The following is a 16,994-nucleotide window of genomic DNA, read 5'->3' on the forward strand; positions in this document are numbered from 1 at the left end:
TCGATGACCCTCACCCGAGCTCCGCGCGCCCAAGCGGCGGACTCCCCGCAAAACGGGAGGTCGGGTGTCAAGGTGACGTAGGGCCGCCGGGGCCTAGAAAAGGGGGGGGGGGGGGGCGTCGATGGGCCCAGGTTAGCATTGGTGGAAGACCGCGTTTCATTTGGAATTGGCACAGGTGGGCCGGCTCGGTCCCAGATGAGCTCACTCACCGAGTGGGAGGAAATATTGGACTCTCCGACTTGGGTCATGCTCTTTGTCGTGAATTGAATTGGGGGAGGAGGACGTCTTAAGCGCTTGATGACGTCTGCGGAGGTCACAGCGGACTTTGTGTGTACGCGCGCAGAGGAAAGCGAGCAACGCTCGGGGGCTCTTGTCTGTGAGAGAAAAAGTGAGCAGCTGAAGGATGAGGAAGAGCAGGAGGAGCTGCGCGTGGGCAGGCCGCAAGCCAAGCAGCGGAGGCAGATGCAGCACTTTGCGGTGAGGGGGCGGGACGGGGCGGGGCGGGGCGGGGGCGGGGCCGGGCCGGGCCGGGCCGGGACGGGGCGGGCCGGGCCGAGGCGGGCCGCGCCCGCCACATCACGCTGGCTTCTCTTCTCTTGTGCAGAAAACCGACATGGAGATGGCGGCGCGCCTCGACGCGGAGGTGAAGAGGGTTTCGGAATACATGGAGGTGCGTGATCCGTCTTCCTTCCGTGTTGTCTTTTCAAGGCCCTCCCTGCAAAAGTCAAAATGAAGAGACGCCAAGCGCCGAGCGCGCAAAGGAGTGGCGCGAGCGAGCATTTTCCACGGTCAAGTACAAGGCCGGCGAGTGGGACGCATCTGCGGCCGGACCTCAAATGTTATGTCGGTGACATGGAGTCCAACTCCAAGTGGAGCGGCGCAAACTAGTCGCCCGCCGTTTTGCCGAAAAGTCGACGAGTAGCACGTCGCCCCCTCGTTTGCGTTTGCTTCGGTTTGGTCACGAAACAGCAGCAAATGGCTTCTCGTGAAAGCGCCGCGTGCAAAATGGAACCTTTTGGATGTCGCCGTCTCGAAACCGAGGGACGCCGCGCCGCGCCGCCTTGTCAGGGTGTCGGCCGGCCGCGCGGTCCTTGTGAAGACGCCGCTCCAAGATGTCACAGATCTTTGCCATGTTATGCGCTTTTCTCCTTGACACACACGTCTTGTGCCGTCCTCAGGACAAGGAGACGGCCGAGAAGGTGTGGCGGCGCGAGGCGCGCAAGCTTCGCCGGAGGACCGCCGCCACGCGCAGGTGAGCGGACGGACCGCTCGGACGGACCGCTCGGCCTGGCCGCGCTTGAACAACACTCGGGCGGGCGGGCTCAAAGAAAGCGCGTAGCCCACGAGGCCTCGAGGGCCTCAAAGACCTCCCTCGGGGGCCTCGAGGGCCTCCATCCCGCACGCTTTGGACGTCCCCCGCCAGCAACGCGGCCGATTCCCATCGTGGGCTCGTGGGCGGGCGCCGCGGAAGCCCGATCAAGATTTTATTCCCGGCCATAGGATGAGGAATCGATGAGAACACGTACTCCGACCTTACGGAAAAAAATGCGTGTGACGTCAGAATACGCGTTCTTACCTCTTCTTCCCGGAAGCTCAAAGAAGCCGCTGAGCGGGTGAGACCGTTTGTCGTTGGAGTCCGTAAGGTTTGAAAGAGAAAAAAGCAGCAGGGCGAGCGAAAGACGTGGCGGGCGAGCGCAAGGCTGAACCGGTCATTGCGAAGCCTTAACTCGGCGTCACAAAATAACGCTTTTGTTGACACGGAAGTCGCAGCGGCTTCTTCGACTATTTCCGGTTGACGATTTGGTCAATCTGCGCACGTCAAAGTCATTTGTTCCGATCAAAGGTGTAATTCGCGAAGTCGATGTATTGAGTGCCCGCGAAAAGAGTGTACGGGCTCCTAGTATTAATCCCCACCCGGATGGGATTCAGACATTTTGTCCACGTAAACGTAGCCGACGAGGCTCAACTGTTCTCCACTCGGATTGTTGAGCGTGTGGGAACGTGGTTAACGAGCCATTTGGTTCTGCGCGTGGCCACGCTTGTGTTTTCAGACGCTAAGCCTCGGCATCCGGATCTGGATCAAAAGGGAGCCCAGATGAAGACGCCCTTCTGACTCCGGCAAAAAGAACTCCAATAAACAAAGCCTTGGGAAGTCTTTTCCAGCTGTGTCCTTTTCTGAAACCTATCCTGCGAATATTCTCCGGCGATCCAGCGCTCCGAAGCCTGAGAAGTGAATATTTTGCTCACGATTGACAAATAGCGTAGACGGAGCTAAAGGAGGGCCTCCAAATACGCTTGGAACACCCCTCCAGGTGCCGGACCAGATAATTGACTTTGAGGTATTTTCCAATTTTATTGATTTGTTTTTTCAAGTCGCGGCTAGCCGAGTCCGTCAAGCGGCGATCTCGTCCAGCCTGCGGACGACGGCGCTCGCCAGCTCCAAGTAGGACAGCGCCTGGACGCAGCACAAACACAAAGAGCAACAGCAAATGATGCGAAGGCTTCCAACGTGCGCAGCGCAGCAGCGCGCGGGGACAGAGTGGCGGCGGCGGCGGCGGCGGCACCTGGGGGCTGCCAGGCGACGACACCACGACGGGCTCCCCTCGGTCGGCCGTTTGTCTGATGCGGACGTGAAGAGGAATGTCACCTGAGAGCAGAGGCGCAGCAGCGCAAAGGCGCCCCGTCAAGTCGCGGGAGACGGACGGCTTCCCGCAGGACAAGCGCGGCCACTTGCGGGCTGCTCGCCACACACGGCGCGGGTCGGCCCAACTTTCACCGTTTCAGCCCCTGAACAGCAAACGGTCTGCCCTCTCTCATGTCCTCCATCAAGGCAGACCGATAACGTTGGCGTTTTGTCCACATTGCCAGGTCTACTTTGGAAAACAATCTTCAAGGTTTTTGCAGATCCATCCATCCCTCCATCCATCAGCCCCGTGCGGCGCCTCCCATTTGATTTGGAAGGAGGAGGACGAACAGACAATGAATTGGTGCCTACCTAATAAAGCGACTCCCAGCGAGTCCGCCAGCTGCCTGGCGCCGTCCGAGCCGAAGATGGCCGTCCGCTGGTGGCACTTGGGGCACTCGAACGTGCTCATGTTCTGCACCAGGCCCAGAACCTGCAAGCACGCTCGCAAGCGTGACGCTCGCGCAACATCGGCGTTTTGTCGAGCGGCTGGCTTTTACCGGCACGTTGACTTTGCCAAACATCTGGGCTCCTCTGCGAGCGTCCAGCAGGGCGACGTCCTGAGGCGTGGACACGATGACGGCGCCTGCACGCAACGCACACGCCGCGCCGCGCCGCGCGTCACCGGGCCGCGTCGTAGCAAACGTCGACACGACCGCCGCCCCCGATGCAGTGGCGAGTTGATGGCGATGCCATTTTGCGCCGCCATTTACAATTTATTGATTTCAATGATATCTTTTTTATATTTGGTTTTATTTATTTGTGATTTTGGCAGTTTTGGTCCTCCTTACGAGGCCTCTCTGGCTTGTGCTTCAACCAGGTGATGACCAAAGGGCAGGAAAAGCCCACAGGAACGTGTGAACTTGATTTGGGGTCCATCGGAGACACTCGGAATGGTGGCGGGTGTAAGCCGACTCCCATTTAGTCATACGATGGCGTGCGCACTTATGCAACCCCCCTAGATCAGTAGTTTAGCTGGGGGGGGGTTCATGGCGGAATAAGAATGGAATCCTATTTTTCATTTGTAATACTTTTGGATCCCACCCGCGTGTGGATATGAAGTGGGGTGTGTAGACTTTTACAATTAACAACGCGGGCGTGCTAACCTGCGACCGGGATGCTCTGTGTGATGGTCAACTGTACGTCGCCTGTCCCGGGAGGCATGTCGATCACCAGATAGTCCAGAGAGCCCCACTCCACCTACACGTACACGCGCACAAGCACACGCACACGCGTGCATATGCTGTGTACCAAATACGCATATGTGCGTGCGCGCGCACGCAGCCTCATACTTGTGTGCACACCAGGGTTATAATAGTTTGGGATTTTTCATTAAAGTGACTTATCATGTCATTTTGACTTTGGTTTTTAAATTCAGTTTGAATTCGTTTTTGGAGCATTTTTTTTAAATGCTTCATTTGAGTATTCTTTTTTGTGTGTGTTTAATATATGACGCATATGTTGGGTGCAACATAACAAAAAAAAGGTTACCGGGTATTGCGTAATAAAGTCATCTCCGAGTCTCAAACAACTGAGCGTGGTCGTTCCGCAGCAACAGCAACATCAACGTCAACGTCAAGACGTGGATAAATCAAGCCCCAAAGCTCACGTATGAGATTCATTGACAAAAGCCACCAGCAAGCGCAGTCCGACTACAATTTTAGGTAAGAGTTTGTTTTATAAGCAAAGGCGTGGTTGCAGCTAGTTTTTGGTTTTGAAAAAGCATCTTTGTTTTTCAATTGTGAGCAAAAAGGACATTCTTTTTCGACGTTTGCTTCGGTGAACGCTAATAACCTCGGTGCACACGCAACGCGCACAGACTGCGTGCACGCAGGCAGGCGGCAAGCAAGCGGGCAAGCGTGTTGCGGGAACCTGTCTGAGCAGCTTGTCCAGGGCCGACATGACCATCAGGCCCCTCCACACGATGGGGGCGTCGTCGTCCACCAGGAAGCCCATCGACATGCTGGCGGGACACGAGAGCGCACAAAGCACGTCGCGTCACGTCACGTCACGTCACGTCTCGTCACGAAGCAACGTTGGGGACGGACGGGCTCGCCCACTGCGACCGCTTCAACTCCAACATATCAAATAAGTTTGGTTTTTTTTCCCCATTCTGATTGCTCTCGTAGTTGGCAGTGGGACACCAGTACTTGCTGCAGCTCAAAATGGAATAATAGAAGACTTTTAAATGACGTAAACATTCCCAAAAATCAATGGAAGTCTAGACATCGTTCTTCATTGTTATATGTTGCCTTAGAATATCGTTATGTTTTGCAGAAGCTGTATTAAGCAATTTAAAATACAAACAACAACTGTTGTTCACAAACGCTCTCCATCCATCATTTTGTGAGGCAAGTGCAGATCTAAAATATTCTTTGATAGAATATCGTCAAATTATCATGATCGAGTTTTTGGAAAAATATCCAGGTCTTTCTTTTTTTTTTTTTTTTGCCCAAAAGGCACAAAACTCCGCCCCTGACTCGGCAGCCGGGCCGGATGTGCCATCTTCAAGTGACAGCCCGACTGACCGCACGCTGTGAAACACGACCGCGGCAATGGCAAAAGGTAAGCGGAGCTGCGGTGTCGGCATACTTTGATCACAGAATACATCTCCTGTAAAGACTCACCAAGGAACGCCGTAGTTGGTCAGCGGCAGCATGCGATTGTCTGGGCAGACAAAAGGGAAAGAAGATTTTTGAAATGAAAGAAGTGTGTGTGTGTGTGTGCGCGCGCGCGCGTGTGTATCTGATTCTTGTAAGCGCGGATGCGTTACTGTCAGTGAGCTGCGGGTTTCCCTTCAGGTTCATCATCTTAGGAACGGACGGCCCGTAGACGTCGGCGTCCAGCAGCCCCACCGACTTGGACTGAAAGGACAAAACGGAGATGCGACAAAGTGCGCGGCAAAGAGCGTCTAAAACTCTTCAGCACGTCTGCGACGTTTCTTTCATGTGCTCGGGAGGAACAAATTGCAAACAGCGACTACCACTGCTCACAGAACCCGTGTATTCTTCATCTTCTTGCATTCCTATTTCTATCTGGCAGCAAATGCTTGAGGTATGGCTTTAGGTTGTGCTTCACGTTTTGTTTGGATTTGATTTCATATTCGACATCCATGCCTGCGCTGGAGCAGGAGCGTCTTGGCATCAATTATTGGTGGGCCGGCGCTTTGTGGTGAGCAAGTCTATTCAGCTGGACTGCGGAGCGTCTCACCGGCTGGTTGGCCATCAACGCCAGCGCCAGGTTGACTTCGGAGGAAGCAGAGAGACAATTTCCAAAAGGCAAAAAAAAATAAAAAAAAGGCTGGCCCGCACAAGTGTGTGTCGTGAAGATGTGGTACCCGCTGTGGTGGACTTTCCCACGCCGCCTTTCCCGGAAGCCACCAGCAGCACCTGGCGGACCCCCGCGATGGCTTTCTGCTTGGGGAGGCCTCGAGCCATCTGCTGCTTCTGACGCTCCGCTAGGGCCTTCGCGTCCACTGACCTCTACGACGACAACAACAACAACAACAACAACAACAACAAGATGCCAAAGAACCTCCTCGGGTGACTCGCGACTTCTGTCAACAATGGCGCCGGGGCCTTGAGACACGCGTCGAATTGGCTCCGTGACCACGCTCGTATCTCAAATCAGCTTTTAGGGATGTGACAACTAACTTCAAATCTTTTTTTTTTCTCTCTCCAACAAGACCAATGTCACCAAAGAGAGTTGGAATATAAGAACAAAACCATGTTTAAGAATGCTGCTAAGAATGACGTAGTTGAATAAGTTCTGACATTTGAAAGGCTTCAAAAGGCGGGCAAACATGCCAGTAACTTTCTTCATTGTTCCAATGGAATGGCCTGTGACTGCGTGACTGTGCGAAGCGCTGTGCGGGATATTTAGGCACTAGTGTTGGGTCGTTCGCGAACGATTCGTTCAAAAAGAACAAATCTTTTCAGTGAACGTGAATGTATACCTATATATATACATATACATATATATACCTATATATATACCTATATATATATATATATATATATATATATATACACACATATATATACCCATATATACATATACATACCCATATATATATACACACATATATACCTATATATATACACACATATATATATATATATATATACACACATATATATATATATATATATATATATATATATATACATATACATACATATACATATAATGATTCGGTGAACGATTCTTTTTGATGAACTGATTCTAATGATTCAGTTCATTTAAAAGAACTGTTATGCCCATCACTATTAGGCACAAGTAAGAGCAAAGAGATGCCTTTCGAGACGAGATAAGAAAAGGGAACGACGACGTTCATCTTCTGCAGTGCGACCCCCGTCTGCCCGTTGTTTGTTTGGCTAGTGGAGATTCCCACACGATCGCTGGCAACGGAGCCGTCCGTCCCTGTGTCTCTCCCCGTTTAAGATCAGGCGACGCAAATTTTGGCAACGTATTTTTTGATTTCAATCATTTTTAAGTAACGCTCCCAACCCTATTTTATTGTTGGTTGTCTTGTGTTTGCCTAACCTCAATTTTGCAGCATCTGAACGTTACTGTTAAGCTTGTGGCCGGAAGTTAGCACGTCGTCGTACCCCAAATGTGGAAATGTTCCGTACATAGCATCCATCCACGTTAGAACGAGAGTAGATCGACATTCGGACCACGTGTGAGGTTCAACATCTAATCAGGCTGCACTCTATGATTGTAAACCAATATTGCTTTAAAGAACAATAATATCGAAAATTAACTTGGAATCCATCGTGACACTTCCGCTGTCGTCGCTGTCAAAAACGTACACTTGACGTCGCTGAGCAAGCTCAACACAAACCAAACAGCGTCCGGAGAAAGGTCCAAAAATACTTACGTGCCAGCGTGTAAAGTGTAAACAGCAGGCAGACGCGGCTTCCACTTGTGGTCCAGCTCGTAAAAGCAGAGATTTGTTGGCTTGTGTTCTCATGAAACAAGAAAGTCTTCCGTAGGTAAAGTGCGCCATATTTGAGCTGCTCGAGTTGATCGCTTGAGGCGCGTCAATGTTGCGCAAAACACGAATTACAAAACGATTTGAACAGAACAACAACACGTGTGCTGTTGATTTTGGAATGACTACGATTAGAGAGTAAGCTAAATAAGTGCTACAGTATCAATTGATATGTCACATGGCACAATTCCTAACTGCGAATGGCATGCGCAACTTTGAGCTTCTCAGAACATCCGGTGTGACATACGCAGGAAATGTGCTTCGTGCACTTCTTTCAACATTTTCCAGCTTTTCCGGAACTTGGCACACTTTGAATGTTGAGTGTTGTTTGTTTGTTTATTTTTGTTTAACGATCTCTTACAAGAGAGTCTTTTGGCGGAGTGGAATGGCTGACAGGAGCGATTGTGCGGCTCCGGTGGCCCGCACGGTTCTACAGCAATGTTTGCAGGCGAGGCTGCAGGTGAAGCCGCAGGACGAGCAGCAGCAAGCTCAATGGGTTCAGGTCAGCACAACATGCGCAAGAGAAATCAAACTTAATTCACAGCAGAACGCCTGCGTGCACGCACACAAAATCGTCTCCCAAAGTGACTTAGTTTCATTTCATCAAAACGAAATTGAAACCCAGCTGATGGAATTACTGCCAATATATTGAGGGTTCTAAATCAGGGGTGGCCAAGTTCGGTCCATGAAAGCCCCTATCCTGCCTGTGTTATACGTTTCCCTCCTCCAACACACCTGAAAATAAGTTTTTATCAACACTCGCCATAATGAATTTGTACCCGCACTTGGCGGTGTTAATTTAGAGCCAATATGGTATTATACAGTGCACTAGTACTGTACCAGGGTTCTACATCTTAAACGCTACATAAATAGACTTTTACGAACAGCTAAAACCAGAGCTGGACATTCCGTCTATGTGACGGACCGCTGCGCCTGTCTGTCACTGACGGACGCCGATTTTGCTGCCATTTAAAATTGGAGGCGGACCGGCCTGTAGACGGGTACTATTTCCCCCCCCCGGAAAAAAAGGCAAATGACGCACGACGGAAGGGTACCCATGCTGCAGACGGATGACGAATAATGGACGCTCATTTTTAGTCAAATGCCCAGCTCTGTCTAAAATATTCTTTCCAATGTTACAGGTGGGCTAGCTAGCATTGTACAGAATAAACATGTGGACCGACTGTTATCATTATTGTAATACCGGTAACTTGTTTTGATAGCACTATTGTGTGCTTGCAGATTGAAAGAGGCATGGTGGTCTACGTTTGTTTTTTAAAAGGCGCAACAGAAGACATACTTCCCAAGATGGGTGAGTTGAAGCTCTCCTCCGCCTCCTCAATAAAGGGGGAAACTACGTTTTCCCGTCTATTTTAACAGAGCATATATATATATATATATTTTTTTTTATCAGCGGCTGCTTACCTAACTAACGTCAATGTGCAAAGTATTTATTCGGAAAATAAACGCGTACAAAATTCCACGACATGTTGACATTGTCGGCGCAGGACATAGTGGTCACATTTTGAAGTCAACTTGGAAGCACGACCGCAAATGTAGACAAGGCATGCCAAAGTCCAGTTTCCCATGGAATGTGGTCTTGTGTGAAATGCCGACATAGTTTCCTCGCTGCTGAGCGTGCGCCTGTGCGAGTCTTCGTCCGGGAAGATGGTTTCGCTGGCCGATCTCCCGGGCAGCCTCCTGGTGGTCCCTCAGGCCACGCTGGGGGGCAAAGCCAAAGGCAGGAGCATGCAGTATCACAACAACGTGGCCAAGGAGGACGGCATGCGACTCTACGCCCGCTTCGTGGCTCTGTGCCAACAGGAAGTGAGCGTGCAACACGGGACCTACGGCAACAGGCAAGTCCTCCACATCCAAACCAATGGACCCTACACGCACCTCATGGAATTCTGAACACAACCCGGGGAAAACGCTCTTCATACGTTTGTCTCTTTGTGTCTCGTGAATAAAATGTGGAATTAAGTCACACACTGGTCCCAATTTCTTTGCCCCTGGCACAACCGCCGCCGCGTTTCACTGATGAGGCCCAGCCCAGGCGAGGTCATCGCAGATGACGGTGCCCGGAAATGTCAAAGCGCTGACCTCCTCCACAACAGAGGGCTGAGCTCAGCTCTTTTCTTCCGGAAGTCAATGATCATTATTCCGTTGGTTCTCGCTGGGTTTGAATCCATCCGGGTTGTTTGAACGCCGCACCTCCTTTGGGGAGCTTTAGCGAGGAAGCCCAGACTTCCGTCCACCCTCTCCCCAGCCACTTGGTGTGGCCAGGTGGTGTCAAGCCAGGGCAAACTTAAGGAAGGATTTTCTTCCCCGCGTATGCCGGGATGCAGCAGACAGAGCGGAGGAGCGGGCCGAGGCGCGCAGCCTTGCCGAGAGTCGGTGCTCAATGTGCGGGAGGGCGGAGGAGGAAGAGGAGGAGGAGCCAAGTTTCACTGCTAGGGGGATTTGTCAGCAAACCCTTCACCCGGGAACGGCTGAGCGAGGCGAGGGGGAGGCCAAGGCGTGGCAACTTGCTGATCGCGATGGTGTTAAATGCTAAGAAAGAGCATTGTCACATGATGGGACCACTTCTGCTTCTAAACAAGTCGGCACAGGCGGAGCAAACAAATGATGGTCAAATTCATTTCATTTATTCACCCGGTGACAACAACACACTGTACAAATAGTTGGAGCATTTGTTCCAAACCCCTTTTCCCCTCCCTTGGCAGTCTCCATCATGATCCAAATTCAATCCATGATGCGGCATTGTCCCTGTCGAACGTATATTCAAAGTTGGTTAGTTCAACTAGTGCATGTCATGATTTCACACTTTTGACACAAAAACACGGCCTCTTTCGCCATTTCAAGCTAAGAGTCTTCACGAGCGAAAAAAATAAGAATAACTTTTACACATTAGACACGACTGCACTTTAATGCTGCTTATTTTTCTGAAAACGTCACCTTGTTGCTGGCTCCTTTCCGCCTCGAGCGTCACGCTCCCGTCCCGGTTAGTCAGTCTGTCTCGTCTAACGTCTCGACCCGTTTGGTCTTACGTCGTCCTGTCTGGCCCGGGGCCCTTCCTTGTCCTTTCTGGACCCGTCTTGCGTTGTCCAACCGACCGTGTTTGTTTGCCCTTACTGTTAGCCATTCGTGGCTACGTTATGCCGCCTGTGTCCCGGTGTGACCTTTGCTGCCGTAACACTGAAAATGTCCCCACTGTGGGATCAATAAAGGCCTTCTTATTCTTCTTCTTATTTTGTCTTGTCTAAGTCTGAACACTTACTAGTCCAGTCCCATTCCATCGTTCCTTCTCCTGTAACTGTCCTGTTTTGTTTTGGGGTTAGTCTTTTCTGGACCGGCCTGGTGTTGCCCAGTCCTACTTTGTTGTCCTGTATTGTCCCGCCTTTTCCTTTCTTGCCCTTTGTCGTACTACCCCGCCTATTCCCGTCTTGCATTGTCCTGGCCAAGCTTGTGTTGTTTTGCCTTGTCAGGCCATTGTCCAATCCTATCTTGTCTTACTGGCCCTGCCCTGTCCGTCTTGTGTTGCCCAATCCATTCTAGTCTTCACGCATCCTTTGTCGCGCAGTCCCGACTCGTTTTGCCTAGTCCCAACACCGTGTTGTCTAGTCCGACCGCGTATCATTCATCCAGTGCTACTTTTCTTGTCTTGTATTGTCCTGTCCAGTCTTGCTTTGCCTTGTCCGGTCCCGTTCAGTCTGGTCTTGTCCTATCTGGATGTGCCTCCAGCTCTCAGGCGGTCTGTTCGTCTTTGGGCGAGCTCGGGTTGGGTTTAAGTGGCGGTCATCAACTCTCAACAACAAAAATCTGGCGAGCGCCTCACAAGGTTCTCCAAGTTCCGGGCACCCGTCAGTCCCCCTCCCAGACACAGTTACATTCTCTGAGGGGATTACGGCGGCGCATGGCAGTCATCACGGTGATCCGGTTGGCCGAAAGCTGCACCAGCTGGTCGATGAGTTCCTGGACGCAGGGGCTGGGCCACGGATGCCCGTTCAGGTAGTCCCTCAGGATGAAAGAGCGCTCCACCAGGAGCTCCAGACGCTCCAGGTGGCGAAGCCGCTGCAGGCTCAGGAGGTCCTTCTCGGGCTCGCGGCGGAAGAACCTACGAGGGGACCCACATCAGCAGCAGCAGTGGCAGCATTTGTCCTGTCCTGACCTACATTCTCCTGTCCCGCCTTGTGCTACTTTATCATGTAGTATGGCCGTCTTGCCATTGACTTGTCTTGGCTTGTTTTGTGTTGCCTCAACTTACCCTGTCCTGACCTGCAGTCTCAGGACTTGTCTTGTATTATCCTGTCTTGTGTAGTCCTGCCTTCCCATGTCCTGCCCAGTGTTGTCTTAATTCATCATGTCCTGTCTTCTGTTTTTCTGTCTTGTCCTGCATTGCCTCGGCTTATCCTGCCCTGTCTTATGTTCTCGTGTCTTGACTTCACCTGCCCTGTTTTCCTGTCCTCTCCTGTTCTGCGTTCAATGCCTTGCGTTGCCTTGCGTTGTCCCACCCAGTAGTGTCTTGTCAGGTCCTGACTTGGTTGCATTAGGCTGCGTTGAGATTTCCTTTCTTGTTCTTTGTACTGTGTTGCTCAGTCTCGGCTCGTTCTGCGTTGCCTCAACTTATCCCGTGCCTGGCCCTGTCTTGTGCTGCCCTGCGCTGCGCTGCGCTGCGCTATCCATCATTACGGCCCCGATCCACTCACCGTATGCGCAGCGTCCGCAGTTGAGGGAACAACATGGGGATGCGTCGGCACAGGCTTCCGCTGGAGCGGTTTTGCTCAATGTCCAGGTGCTCCAGGGCCAGGACTTTGGGCGCGATGGAGTCCAAATCCTTCAGCGTGATGGCCACGCGCAGCGTTAGCCGCGTGACGCTAGCCGGGATGGTGTTGGTGTAGAGCGACAGGGAGTTTCCACCTGCCAAGAGGACGCCTTAGTGTGTTGTAAAACAGTCAAAAGTTCAGCCAGTGATTCACATCGTTGATGTTGCAAGCGTTCAGGGATCCAAGAATAAGATGTTGTTTTCGGTGTGCTGTTTTCTTTTTTTTTTTTTTAATCTGTCTCTTACTCTGTTATCAGAATCGTACTTTTCCAAGTAGCGGAATCGGCCGCCAACAATCCATATTGGTCGGCTCCTGGCATCATTCCTTTGGAATGCAAAGCGACGCAACGGGAGTGCTCGGATGCTGGAAATTCCATCTGCCATGAATATTCCATTCGGTTGTAAGATGTAATGTCATGATCATTTATTTGAAAACGATCATCCATTTTGTGCTTGTTTGTTAATGCTGCCGCTCCTTACGCCTTTTGAGTTGGCCCACAGGAGGAATCGGGTGTTTTGAATGGAACCGAATGAAATTTGGTTTGAAAGTTTCATGTTGCATTCGACCGCTTGCAGATTGTTTGTTCAAACGCAGCACAATGAAATCGAGACGTTTTCCCCAACTTGACGAGTTATTGTACTTGGTCATCGTGATGAACATTCTGGCCAGAATTGCTCAGCGCCAGCCACCCAGGGGGTGGGCCAGAACGTGGCTACTGGGTGGGCCTGGAAAAATCAGGGTGGGCCTGAATATTTCTCTCGCTGAGCACAATCCTCCTATCCCGACACATCGTATATTCAAATGAAATGATAAAGTGAATAATATGACGTTCAGATCTTCCTTAGACAACCACAATGACGCCATTCTTAATAGTCAATAAAATAAAAAAGACAACGAAACACAACTTGCACATTTTAAAGTAGATTTTTTTTTCATAAATCTCACAGGGTGGGCAGCCTGTCAATCTGGGTGGGCCTGGGCACACCCATGGCTCCGCCCTTGGCGCCACCGTGGACTAGGGTTGGAACCTGGAAAAGGTTGGGCGGCTTTATCAGTGTGACTGGTTTGCTTGTCAAATTCAGTTGGCTTGAAGGCGTTTTTACAGGAGGTTTGTGAGTTTTTCTAAAATGCTTTGTTTTTTTTAATGGTAGAAGTTTGGAATTCCTGTGTACGAGATTAAAAACGACAGACGGGTGGCTGTCCAGGTGTATAGAGACGCAGACAGATTATTGAAATGTATGAAATGTATTGACAAAGACAAAAACGAAGCGCATTTTTGCAATCAGTATAGTTAGTTTTGTAGATCTGACATGGTGTCTGTTAGGTTTTGGGTTGCTTCTTTTAAACTCCACTATTTTGTTCAATTGCGAGTTTCGGTGAAGTGCGGTTCCTTGTGGCGGAGCAAGTCTGTCGCTGGCCCAGGACAACGTCGGCGCCGACTCACCCACGATGCTGAGGGTCTCCAAGTGCTTGAGGGGCGCCAGCCAGGACGCCAGGCGACAGTCCAGCCCGTCACGGATGTAGCGGTAGTGCACGGTGAGCGAGCGCAGGGACGTCAAACTCCTCAGCGCGTTGTAGGGCAGGATGGTCTCCGGGTAGTCCACCAGCTCCAGACTGCTCAGGGCCGGACCACCGTACTGGGAGCCTGAACGGGATGGACACATCGCCACCTTTCAATTACGACTGTTACTTGCCAATGCCCCCACAATCCATAATTCCATCCGGTAGTCCGCTGATTAACCGGGAATAATATGAGCATCAATTAAGGCGGGGGCGCAACAAATAAGGCTTCTTTCTACTCCCGCGTCGGCGAAACTGCCGCATTGCATCGCGTGACCGACGCGTCGTGCGGCTCACCTGTTTTCTGAAGCTGAGCTATGATTGGTCGTTATCTGAGCCCCGAGCAGTTGTGATGTCATTTTCAGTCGACAGAAGTGAGAAAATGGCCGCCCCCTGAGATGGCTAACAGGTGGATTTTGTTGCTTAACTCATATTCCACAAACACAATATTAATCAGAATGCCGTGTTTCAACCAGTGGGCCTGCATAGAACGTATTCTTAAAAAAAAGAAAAACGTGTGGGTTGACTTCCCCTTGAAGTTCGAAGGATGTTATCCACGTGTGCCTGTTAGCAGTGGTTAAATGCGTGTCATATTTATCACATTTCCGTTTGATATGTTAATTCCTGGCACAACTTGCATATGTCACTTGACCAGAAGCATTTCTTGTAAAAATTAGGATTTGCTTTGTTTTGAATGACAGGTCCATAGAAGGACCGTATCTTCAAATGTCATAATACATTTCGAAGGATACGAGGTTATGCTATAGATGTATGTGTACTAAACAATGAGAGCAAAGTCACTTGTGTATCGGGGCCTCGGATTGCGCTCTCCGACTGATGTAGTGAACACAGTCGTAACACCGGACAGTCCCATCAGGAAGCGTCTGGTGGCATGTTGAATCGGCATCGTAAATCGTGACGTTTGGTCACTCTGATTGGCTGTTAGCTAGCGAATCAGCACACTGGTAAGGACAGAAAGTGATGTATGCGGATAAACAGTAAGCGATGATAAGCCGTTGGAATTTCACCTTTGCCGCCTTAATCTTCTTCCAAGTACAAGAGCGAGGGTAGACAATGTCAGTATTGCACGACACTGTTTCAAGAGCTGGGTTTGCTTCGCGTGGGAGTTCATCGGGAGCCCAAAATGGAGCGGAATGCATTGTTTACGTTTCTCTATTCCGTCCCCGCCAATAGCTTTCCGGTTGTTGTTTTTTTTTCCTCATCATGAGGAATGGTGACTACCGCCGCTGATGGTATGGAGGGGTATTACATCTCCTGTCTGCGCAGAAGCTACTCAATGGTCAGCGTGGCTGTCTGGCGCTGCCAGAGCCGGGCAATTGACTGTTTTTTGCCAGTCCGCTCCTCCGTCAGCGACCTGGGTACCCTCCCGTCCTCGTCCCTCCGTCCTTATTCATAAAAACGATCGCCCTGCGACCACGTCCGTCCTCATCCTTTTAAAGCGCTTCCGTCCTTGCATTCCGTCCCTCCGCCACCCAAAAAAAAAGGAAAAACGTGCATTCCTAAATCTAGGGCTTAAGATGGAATGACGCCGACACCCCGTATTCTTCGCTTTCCCAATTCGCGGACGTGGGGTCGCTCGACCTACCCGGACCCGGCGGACTCAGGTAGTCATCAGGCAGGGGCTCCTGGGGCTCGCCCCTCATGCCCCACGAGAGGTGCGTGAGCTTGCGCAGGCCGGCCATCATGTGGTGGAAGTCGTCCCGGGGCACCGGGCGCACCCGGTCCAGGCCGCAGCCCTCCCCCTGCTGGTGGAAGAGCAGGTAGCGCAGGTTGCTGAGGCCGGCCAAGGAACGGACGAAGTCGGCGGCGGAGCGCAGGCGCACGTTACACACGCTCAAGTGGGTGAGCTGGGCGCACAGGTGCGTGCCGAGCGCCGGGCCTAGCATGGGCTCGGACCAGGCGGCGTCCCGCACGGCCAGCTCCCGCACGTCGGAGAACTGCAGCAGGTGGTCCAGGTACTTCTGCTTGTAGACGCGGCCGCCGTTGACGAAGGCGACGGCGCTGAGCGACGGCAGGAACTTGACCAGGCGCCGCCACTCCTTGCGACGCAGGTGGCGCACGGCCACGCGGGTCAGCTTGCGCCGGCACAGCGTGTCCCAGAAGCCGAAGGTGTAGCGGCGCAGGTCGGACAGCACCACCGTCTGGCCCCGCCACAAGTACGGGTGGTCGGCCAGCAGGCGCAGGGCCCGGCACGAGCAGCGCACCGCCTGCATGTCGACGGGGCCCAGGAAGCTCAGAACCGACACCCACAGCTCCGGAGGCAGCGGGGGTAGATCCGACATGGCGGCGGACAGGCAGTCGGCTACAACCGCAGCCGCGATAGCGACATTCGCCAGCTAAGCCCGGTGACGGGAGGCCTCGGCGGGCGCTGTGGTCGTCTCGTGCCACTCAAACGTCATCGTGGTCGTTGTCAAGTTTTTTTTTTGTTTGTTTTTTTTTTTTGCTGTTTTTTTCTTTTAACGTTGGCTGTGGGACTTTGTGTTGGAAGCCAACGCGACGTTCGCTTTTGTTTCCATTCTCCCCAAGCGAGAGGGTGTTGCGCGTCACTTCCGGGGACGCAGCAGCTGCCGGCCAATCCCGAGGCAGCTTTTTTTCATCCTCGATGGGTCGAGCGACGGTAGGCATCATGAATGACCGCGTTAGCGCCCCCGCACGGTTAAATTCGACAGTATATGTATTTTGAAATGATTTAGTACAGTACCTCAGAATGTAAGAGATCCCACAGCCAGGCGGTGACAGACAAAGGCAAAGAAACTTTCAAACGCGTATTGAGAGAAACATACAAGAGCAAGTACATAAATACAAAGTTTGGTGTGCTTTCAAATTGGTGGATTAAGTTTAATGAATCGCTTGACTTCATTTTAAGCATACCAAATGTAGTTTTCTGATGTATTTACGTTTGTGAATA

The 16,994-nt window shown here is 51.5% G+C and overlaps 3 protein-coding genes across 16 annotated transcripts; 1 reads left to right on the forward strand and 2 right to left on the reverse strand.

The window, feature by feature from the left end:
• Window positions 1-2,328: 2,328 nt before the first annotated feature.
• nubpl (nucleotide binding protein-like) lies at window positions 2,329-7,919 on the reverse strand. 11 transcript variants are annotated; one of them, XR_015089312.1, is made up of 11 exons: window positions 7,566-7,919; window positions 6,021-6,165; window positions 5,894-5,928; window positions 5,457-5,547; window positions 5,311-5,350; window positions 4,556-4,646; window positions 3,790-3,883; window positions 3,184-3,243; window positions 2,996-3,116; window positions 2,565-2,873; window positions 2,329-2,455 (listed from the first exon to the last, which is right to left on the reverse strand). XR_015089312.1 is itself a non-coding variant. In XM_086049626.1 (11 exons), exons 1-10 carry the CDS (start codon window positions 7,692-7,694, stop codon window positions 2,684-2,686), a joined length of 996 nt encoding a protein of 331 aa, XP_085905752.1. In that variant the 5' UTR covers window positions 7,695-7,919; the 3' UTR covers window positions 2,329-2,455; window positions 2,648-2,683. The 11 variants fall into 11 exon arrangements, 5 of the variants coding, with proteins under 5 accessions (XP_085905752.1, XP_085905753.1, XP_085905754.1 ...); XR_015089313.1 differs by having other exon boundaries at window positions 2,565-2,870; window positions 7,566-7,918; XR_015089314.1 differs by having other exon boundaries at window positions 2,565-2,820; window positions 3,184-3,269; window positions 7,566-7,914.
• On the forward strand, window positions 7,355-9,668 carry dtd2 (D-aminoacyl-tRNA deacylase 2). Of its 2 annotated transcripts, XM_086049633.1 has the most exons (4): window positions 7,355-7,680; window positions 8,044-8,181; window positions 8,922-8,991; window positions 9,301-9,668. In XM_086049633.1, the coding sequence occupies exons 2-4, from the start codon at window positions 8,065-8,067 to the stop codon at window positions 9,591-9,593; spliced, it is 480 nt and encodes a 159-aa protein (XP_085905759.1). In that variant the 5' UTR covers window positions 7,355-7,680; window positions 8,044-8,064; the 3' UTR covers window positions 9,594-9,668. The 2 variants fall into 2 exon arrangements, with proteins under 2 accessions (XP_085905759.1, XP_085905757.1); XM_086049631.1 differs by lacking the exon at window positions 7,355-7,680 and having other exon boundaries at window positions 7,707-8,181.
• A 637-nt stretch (window positions 9,669-10,305) lies between these two features.
• LOC147136981 (uncharacterized) lies at window positions 10,306-16,661 on the reverse strand. Of its 3 annotated transcripts, none has more exons than XM_086049621.1 (5): window positions 15,919-16,661; window positions 15,672-15,828; window positions 13,950-14,150; window positions 12,389-12,599; window positions 10,306-11,796 (listed from the first exon to the last, which is right to left on the reverse strand). In XM_086049621.1, the coding sequence occupies exons 1-5, from the start codon at window positions 16,366-16,368 to the stop codon at window positions 11,544-11,546; spliced, it is 1,272 nt and encodes a 423-aa protein (XP_085905747.1). In that variant the 5' UTR covers window positions 16,369-16,661; the 3' UTR covers window positions 10,306-11,543. The 3 variants fall into 3 exon arrangements, with proteins under 3 accessions (XP_085905747.1, XP_085905746.1, XP_085905745.1); XM_086049620.1 differs by having other exon boundaries at window positions 15,672-15,831; window positions 15,919-16,658; XM_086049619.1 differs by having other exon boundaries at window positions 15,672-16,661.
• Between the last annotated feature and the right edge of the window lie 333 nt (window positions 16,662-16,994).

Source organism: Filicampus tigris, chromosome 13 (genome assembly GCF_054856515.1).
Source record: "Filicampus tigris isolate MCC_2025a chromosome 13, RoL_Ftig_1.0, whole genome shotgun sequence".
NCBI lineage: Eukaryota > Metazoa > Chordata > Actinopteri > Syngnathiformes > Syngnathidae > Filicampus > Filicampus tigris.